Genomic DNA, 8,785 nt, shown 5'->3' with positions numbered 1-8,785 from the left:
GTGTGTGTGTGTGTGTGTGTGTGTGTGTGTGTGTGTGTGTGTGTGTGTGTGTGTGTGTGTGTGTGTGTGTGTGTGTGTGTGTGTGTGTGTGTGTGTGTGTGTCATGCATGTGTCATACCCATTTACACCTCTCTTTCAAGAGAGAGAGAGAGAGAGAGAGAGAGAGAGAGAGAGAGAGACTCCTTCCCCTCTCTCTCTCCCTCCCTCCTCTCCCACTGTGGTTCTTTAATTTCTTGGAATTATGTGTCTTCTGTTTCTGGGCGAGTGAGAAAGCACTTAGAGAGAGATCTGAATGAAAGGTAGTTATTAAATGCTACCATGTTTATTGTATGCCTCATAGTCTCAGTCAGGTAGTCAACATGTCCCATTGGTTCATCACGCCAACTGAGGGAAGAGGTATGAATATACTGTAATGTTTTACATCATCTTCCAACAGAGGCCTTAGTCTCAATGGAACTCCCTGCCTAAATAAATAAAGAATAAATACAAATAAAGATATCCAATGACCATGACGAAGGTCAAAGAGGGTTCAATCCCTGATCCATAGTGATACCCTCACACACAAAACACATTTAATATAACCATGTAGCACTGCAAGTCCATTTGGGAGGCTATATCAATATCCAATGAAGTATAACCTTTCTTGTCTCAGTTATCCAAGGTATTTTTATGTTTTTACTGTTTGTTGTCTTGTGTAAACTCAAGATGAACAGCCATTAGCGTTTCTCGAAGTAAACAGTAGCCCCTACTAAGACCGCCATCTAGTGGAGAGAGTCTAGAAAAACAGTCAACTGCTGAGCTGAATTCTGCCCTTAGGATAAATGATTCATACATCATAGATTTAGTCCCTAAAAACAGGCCTCAGATATATTTTAACTATCGGGACCTGTATTCATAAAGTGTCTTAGAACTGATCTTAGATTAGCACTTGATACATACGGCCCCAGATCAATTCACTTATGTGGATTGGTTGACCGTTGACAGCATAGATATAGAACTGATATGGTCTGTGGTTGACAGTCTTACCTGGGGTACACAGTAAGATGGGATAACTGCGATTCATTCCATACAGGTGAGACATTTATCTAGGCAGGTACTCCTCTGTCTGATATTTCATTATTATTTTAATAATCATAATAATATATGTTATTTACTTGACACTTTTATCCAAAGAGACTTACAGTAACATGTGCATACCTTATCTCCTACAATATCTTCTACCTTATCTCCTACCTTATCTCCTATCATATCTCCTACAATAACTTCTACCTTATCTCCTACCTTATCTCCTACCATATATTCTACCTTATCTCCTACCATATCTCCTACAATATCTTCTACCTTATCTCCTACCTTATATCCTACCATATCTTCTACCTTATTTACTACCTTTCCCCTACCATATCTCCTACAATATCTTCTACCTTATCTCCTACCTTATCTCCTACAATATCTTCTACCTTATCTCCTACCTTATCTCCTACAATATCTTCTACCTTATCTCCTACCATATCTCCTACAATATCTTCTACCTTATCTCCTACAATATCTTCTCCCTTATCTTCTACCTTAATCTCCTACAGTATCTTCTACAATATCTTCTACAATATCTTCTACCTTATCTTCTACCTTATCTCCTACAATATCTTCTCCCTTATCTTCTACCTTAATCTCCTACAGTATCTTCTACAATATCTTCTACCTTATCTTCTACCTTATCTCCTACAATATCTTCTACAATATATTCTACCTTATATTCTATCTTATCTTCTACCTTATCTCCTACAATAACTTCTACCTTATCTTCTACAATATATTCTACCTTATCTCCTACAATATCTTCTAACTTATATTCTACCTTTTCTCCTACAATATACTCTACCTTCTACAATATATTCTACCTTAGCTCCTATAATATATTCTACCTTATCTTCTACAATATATTCTACCTTAGCTCCTATAATATATTCTACCTTATCTTTTACAATATATTCTACCTTATCTCCTACAATATCTTCTACCTTATATTCTACAATATTTTCTACCTTATCTTCAACAAGAAATATCACTCACAAAACAGAATAAATATCTGATAAAACTACAGTTCCTCACAATAAAATGACAGCTCTTCATAAAGACTGTTTAAAAAGAAAGAACGGCTTTATACGATATGAAAACCAATCATTTTGAGCTGATGGGAACTCCAGGTCCAATTCATTAAAGGTAAGCCTTTGAGGGCCTGAGAAGTCACTAGTTGTGGATCTCAAGGAGTCCAAAGTGTCCCAGTGTGGCTTTGTGTAAATAAATAAAAAATAAAATACATGATTTTCTTCCCTATTTTCCACAATATCTTTGTACAATATCTTTATTCATCAGAAGTCACGACAAGCACATCCCTGAAAGAAGAGGAGACTGGTTAGGGGATGTCGGCTCATAGTAATGGCTAGAATGGGATCCGTGCAATGGTATGAAACACATGGAAATGATTTGTTTGATGTTGGATACAGTTCCATTCATTCTTTCCATGTGTTTCTATTAGCCCCTCCCATCAGCCACCACTCTCGACCTGTAGGCCTGTACAAAAGAAGGCTACACATTAAAGTGGCATTTATCAGGCAGACATATAACAGTCGGCCTAAACAAAAACTGAAAACAAATTAAATCCGAGGGTAAGTAATACAATCTTAAAAAATAAATGAATAGTGGGTGGTGCGCACTTCTCCACCTGAGCAGGCTGACAGTAGTCATATGCCGCGGTCAAAACAACTGGGAACTCCGAAGTCGGAAGTCGAAGAATTGCGAATTCTGAGTTCCGAGCTCCCAGTTGTTTTGAACGCGGCATTAGTTTATACTTAAAATAGGCCTACCTGTCCATGCGTTGTAAGATCTGAAATGCGTCAGCAACGCCTGGGCAGAGGAACGCACAGTGTGTGCTCACACTACACTCTCAGCACAGTGAACCACATGGTTGCGTGTGTGGGTGGTGGGTGGGACTGAAAAGAAATCCGCGTTTTTGTTGACACGAGATGAGCCGCTTTTCTTATGTCAGTTGGATGCGAACGTTGTTCTTTTGTGTGAACTGATCTGTGTAACAGTATAACATAAAAGTCACATTGATCAGGCCATGCGCTTACCGCTTAGTGGAGTAGGTTACTACTATTTTTATGGATTACAAAGCTAAATTAACCTGCGGTGACAGAGACAATGTCTCGTCCGGAAATCTCTATATGTCTGCGGCAATGTTCTCGGCGGGAGTTCTCGGAAATTTAATCGCCTTGGTCCTTTTGGAGATGCGGCGCCGGAGGCAAAGTCCATCCCTTTTCCAGGTGCTGGTGACCGCGCTGGTGATTACGGACCTACTGGGTACCTTCTCCGTCAGTCCTCTCGTACTAGCCTCCTATACACAAAACAGGACCTTGATGGGTATGGGTGAAAACGGAGCAGTATGCAACTATTTTGGGTTCAGCATGACTTTTTTCAGCCTCGCCACCTTGGCCATTCTGTGCGCCATGGCTTTGGAGCGCTACCTCTCCTTTGGACACCCGTATTTTTACGAACGGCACTTGAGAAAACGCTGCGGATACATCACCATTACACTCATCTACCTGATCTGCATCCTTTTCTGCCTAGCACCTTTCGTGGGCTTTGGAAAATACGTTCAATATTGCCCGGGGACTTGGTGCTTCTTTGACATGGTCCCATTAGAAACCAAACCAAAAGTATACGTCGGTGTGTATGCGTCATTGACTCTCATCATGATTTCTACCACAGTGGTCTGTAACTTATCTGTCGTTTACCACTTAATTATGATGTATAGGAGGTGCAAAGCGCGTGTTTTAACGCGACGGATACGGTTCTACCAAAGATCCCTCTCTATGACGGAGGAAGTGGAGCATCTTCTGCTTTTGGTGTTCATAACGGTGACCTTTGTCATCTGTTCGTTTCCTTTAGTGGTAAGAGCATCCGTTTCGATGTTGCAGGTCAAAGTGTTGAAAATATTGAGACACTGTCGATATGTGCAGTGTGTGTGTGTGTCCTCCCTTCTCTCAACCCAAGCATTTCTTCTTCACACATGTTACAGTTCAAAATGGTGCTCTTTAACATAACCATGTCCCAAGCCATGTCCTGTTACATCGTCATAAACAACAACAACCCAATTTTTCTCTTTGTGTTTGTGTGTCTGTCTGTGTGTGTGTCCCATAGCTCCGTGTGTTCATCAACTTCATGGGCAGGTCAAATGAGAGCTATGGCACTGATCTCGCTGCTCTCCGCCTGCTGTCCTTCAACTCCATCATCGACCCCTGGCTCTTCATCATCCTCAGCCCCTCGGTGCTGCGCTTCCTCTGGAGGAAGCTGACACTGTGTAAGCCCCAGAGGCCCCCTGAGGCCCCCACATTCCCACGGGAAAAGGCTTTCCCCGTTGGGCCAAAACTCTCACTGCCAAACCCACCCATGGAGCTCCAGAACGAGGAAGTGCAGAGAGTGGACAAGACATAATTTCATGCATATGGAATCAGGGGCCAATGACCAACTCTAAAAGGATTACAGTAATGGGACCATTTGATATCAGCAGGAGCCGAAGTGGACACAGGAAGTGATTAACAGACTAGACATCCACTGGTTGAAGGGACCCCCTTACACAGTGTGTACTTGCAAATAAACATTTAGTGAGGTGCAGCATTTTCACTTATTGACCTCATGACAGGAGGTTGGAATAGATTGAGGAATATATCAGACATGTGGAAGGCTGTGGTGCTGACATGTTATACCCACACAATATGGATTTGGGATTTGGAACCGGACTTAGCATTTTGATGCGTCTACTTATTTCATTGCTTCAATATATTTATATACAAACTTTATGATCAGAAATGTATAGGACTGAAATGTTAATTTGACCGAACTTCTCTTGGACGAATGGGTCCAGTATTTACTATATTAATAAAAGTCAATAAACATGATCTAATCTTAAAAAAACAAATATAATGTCCTTGTAATATATTGAATGTTTACATTAAATGTTTCAGTATCAGAACCCAAACCCAGCTGTCGTCGGAGCCCGTATTCATATGATGTCTCACAGCAAAGGAGGAATTAGATCATAATGAATAAGATTACATAGACAAGACGGCCAGGTCACCTACATGGGACTCGAAAAAAGCCGACAGACCAACTGTTAAGACTGAAAGCTACACAGTCCCAATCCTGAGAAGGTAACATAGCTGCCTGTTCAGCACGGTACAACATGTTTAGACATTTGGTGACCACTGTGCCGTTCTTAACATTGATTAGAATTTTTAATCTGTCCCTTTGCATTAAGCCACTCCTCAACAGATACTCAATCCTTGATTTAGTTGTGATGTGTGACGATAAGATGTGTTTCAGCTTGAAGTTCTTACTCATACCAGTAACTTTCCATTCCAAACAAAGGCGTTGGCTTGTCTTATTCATAATGCACACAGAACAGACTGGTTTTGACTTGTGTCCTCATCTTTGTGCTGTGTACAGTATGTCATCCTAAGTACTGCTGCGACTATACGGCCACTCAAGTGTTCCTGTATTTCTCTTTTCATTTCCTGACATGGCTTTTTTTTAAACGATTCATGTTATTTTTGCCTTTCCTTCCGTGGTTCTATTCATTTTCAGTCTGTCTGAAGCCCTGCATCTACGTTGATCGTTAATTAAGTAAAAAGGCCAGCAGGGCTTCCATTGGCAATGATCTGGTTGAGTGACTGTTTAAGACTGAAATAGCTGTGTTGTTTATTAAACGCAAGTGTCATTGCCCTTAAGGCAGGAAGTCAGAGGGAGATGGTGTGTGCATCCTAATCCCTTTATAGTGCACTACTTTTGACCCGGGCCCATAGGGAAATAGTAGTTAATTAGATGCCATTTGGGACACGCTCACTGTATTCAGATTAGTTTGATCAGATGCACTCTATGTGTTTCCCATAAAGCACTGCTTCTGTATTTACTTTATGCTCCGTTCCCATCATTGATGGTATGTCCCCATGTCCTTCAGATAAGATCTCCACTCGCAGAAAAGTGTGTTTACTGCTGGACTTTCAGTCCCTTACGAAGGAAGGAAACTCTTACCTTGGATAGTATGACTCTTGCATTGAGCTGACACTTTGGCACATCTTTGCTCGGTCAGTAAATGATAAAGCTGCTCTTTGTAAAAGTGGACATTTTTAAACTGTTCTTATTTATGTGCCACTGTGTGTGAGTTTACCGTTTCAATTTGTTATTGTGAATTTCAGTCAACAATTGAAGTGAGGGAGAAATTGAGCTAATATACTGTGGCCTAGCTCCAATGCTCCATAAGTATTGCACTGAATCTCTCCAAATGGTCCTTTATTGAACTACAGAATGAAGAAAAAAGTAAATAATGTCTCCAAGTGCAACAGCATATTGTACTATATACTAACAGTACACATACAGGGAAGGATGCACGGTCCTCTCACAACCAGATGGTTTCTGGTTGGACTGATACAACATAGATAAACATAGAATTGGACACAGATCGCACTTACACTACCAAACACAGACCGCATGTATACAAAAACTTCATTTCAAAGTGACAACAAGGACATAGGATTTCGAAACACAAACAGGAACTCAGATATTTATTTTCGACGGGATCTGAGGTTTCATTTTATGTTCAAATCAGTTAGATTGGACAGCTCACAAAATGTCACACATCTTATGAAGATAACAAGGAACAGACAACCAATAGTATGAACAAACAACAACAGCCCAAAACATTACTGTACATGCAAAATACAACACACTACATGATATTGTACGTCGGATCACAGTTAAGGGCCCTTATTCACAAAGAGTAACAGTGGTAAAATGAAGATAATATGGATAATACAGCTCTTTGACTGGGAGACTATAAATACGGTCCCTGAGATTTAGCCTAAAGATTTGACCTAGGGCTAATATACTGTAGGAGTGTGTTTTTAAGTTGACATGTGTATTTTTAAGTTGATCAAGTGCCATGTCCATGGCCCCATGAGATATTTCCCACAGGAAAGTTTTTTATGCTTCCTAGTTGAGAATGTTAACAGCATCCAGAGACCAAATATCTGTGGAGAATTAACAACACATGTTTGATTTGCAGGAGGGTTGCTGAAGCTGAAGCTGCTGTGGTGCTTGCTTCACTGTCTGTCCTCATTCAAATTGCATTCTTTTTAAAATGTAACCCTTATTTTACCAGGTAAGTAGACTGAGAACATATTCTCATTTACAGCAACAACCTGGGGAATATTTACAGAGAGAGGAGGGGGGATGAATGAGCCAATTGGAAGCTGATGGGGATGATGAGGTGGCCATGATGGTGTGATTGGGAATTTAGCCAGGACACCGGGGTTAACACCCCTACTCTTACAATAAGTGCCATGGGATCTTCAATGACCACAGAGAGTCAGGGCACCCATTTAACATCCCATCTGAAAGACAACACCTTACACTGGGCAATATCCCCAATCACTGCCCCGGGGCACTGGGATAGTTATTTTGACCAGAAGAAAAAGTGCCTCCAACACCACATCCAGCAGCATCTGGTCTCCCATTCAGGGACCGACCAGGACCAACCCTGTTTAGCTTCAGAGGGAAGCCAGCAGTGGAATACAGGGTGGTATGCTGCTGGCTAAAATTTAATGAAAGGGTGCTGCCAGATGGATGCCGCTCATTCTCTACATTTGGAGACCAGATGACTATGGGGTACCATTACTTACAGGGGCATCATGCATCCCCAAAATCTGAGGGGGCACAAAGTGAGGGTGGGGGTGTAGGGGCGGAGGGGGTTAAGTTTGAGAATTTTGCCTTTTCAAACACCTGAAACAGCGTTTTCCTGCAATCTGAAACCATAATCATTATGCTTAATCCTACGTATAAAAAAAGATGCACATTATTCTGCATATCTCAGCATTCCTCTTTATTTATCTGTATCCTCTTGACAGGTGTTTCTTTTAAGATACTAAATATGCTTCTCTGCATCTCTGCTAAAATCTGTGTAAAAGATTGAAAGGAATGTGTCTTATTCAGTACATTTAGTTATTGCTTGCTTTTCTAAAAGTATACCAAACTTTCCAGCAGACATGTGGGTTAAAATGGTTAGACTAGCAAGCTGATCTAACTTGATTGATAGCCTGAAAGGGCTTATTGGTAGCTAGATATGAGGTTAGGAGATTGGGAACCTATCTGGGCCAGCTGAAGACAACTTCATAAAATTGCTAAGTGGCTAGTAGTATTACATAGAATTTTGTTTATTTTTTTTCATAAAGATTTTAACAGGACAAATCTGAGAGGGCATGTGTCCCTGTGCCCCCTATGGGCATGACGCCTCTGATTACTCAGTATAATCTGCAAGCTTTTAAAACAAAGAAATTCCCATAAACTGCTGCTTGCTGCATTTTCCATTGAAACCTCCCCTGCAGAGCACTAATGCAGTGTGACAGCCCAGAGGTTGTTTGCTCGGCCAAAACAACAGGATCTCATCATAGTAAAAGGTCCCGTTTATCAGTAGGCCTATACCACATCCTAGAGTTCTGATCTATTCGACAGCAGAAAGTATCACCTATATCGGATCACACTGAGCACTCTGTACCCTATAAATCTCTGTATTCCTACATTGAAAAGGGAAAAACAAGCAAAGAAAAAAACACTGTTTTTAATAACTCTTTGTCTATACTTCCAATATGTTTATCTTGTAAAATGTCTTGGGGGGCAAATCAGCCCCTTGTGTAACCTGGTAAATGCAGTGGTCCCGGCTGAGACCAGA

At 40.9% G+C, this 8,785-nt stretch overlaps 1 protein-coding gene and 1 long non-coding RNA gene across 2 annotated transcripts; one reads left to right on the top strand and one right to left on the bottom strand.

Annotated features, from left to right (window-relative positions):
• Positions 1–289: 289 nt before the first annotated feature.
• On the bottom strand, positions 290–3,066 carry LOC135557894 (uncharacterized). The gene is made up of 2 exons (XR_010458279.1): positions 2,868–3,066; positions 290–2,574 (listed from the first exon to the last, which is right to left on the bottom strand). It is a non-coding gene; the product is annotated as an uncharacterized LOC135557894 (long non-coding RNA).
• LOC135557893 (prostaglandin E2 receptor EP2 subtype-like) lies at positions 2,982–5,807 on the top strand. Its single transcript, XM_064991586.1, has 2 exons — positions 2,982–3,953; positions 4,204–5,807. The coding sequence occupies exons 1-2, from the start codon at positions 3,165–3,167 to the stop codon at positions 4,495–4,497; spliced, it is 1,083 nt and encodes a 360-aa protein (XP_064847658.1). The 5' UTR covers positions 2,982–3,164; the 3' UTR covers positions 4,498–5,807.
• Positions 5,808–8,785: the final 2,978 nt, after the last annotated feature.

This window comes from Oncorhynchus masou, chromosome 16, assembly GCF_036934945.1.
Source record: "Oncorhynchus masou masou isolate Uvic2021 chromosome 16, UVic_Omas_1.1, whole genome shotgun sequence".
Lineage (NCBI taxonomy): Eukaryota > Metazoa > Chordata > Actinopteri > Salmoniformes > Salmonidae > Oncorhynchus > Oncorhynchus masou.
Note: the sequence above shows the minus strand (reverse complement) of the source record. Positions and strands in the feature narration are given on the sequence as shown.

Excerpts from the sequence above, each read along its gene's own strand:
- LOC135557893 (XM_064991586.1), top strand. The coding sequence starts at position 3,165 with ATGGATTACAAAGCTAAATTAACCTGCGGTGACAGAGACAATGTCTCG. Across the intron at positions 3,954-4,203 it reads TCTGTTCGTTTCCTTTAGTG|CTCCGTGTGTTCATCAACTT; the intron begins GTAAGAGCATCC and ends TGTGTCCCATAG.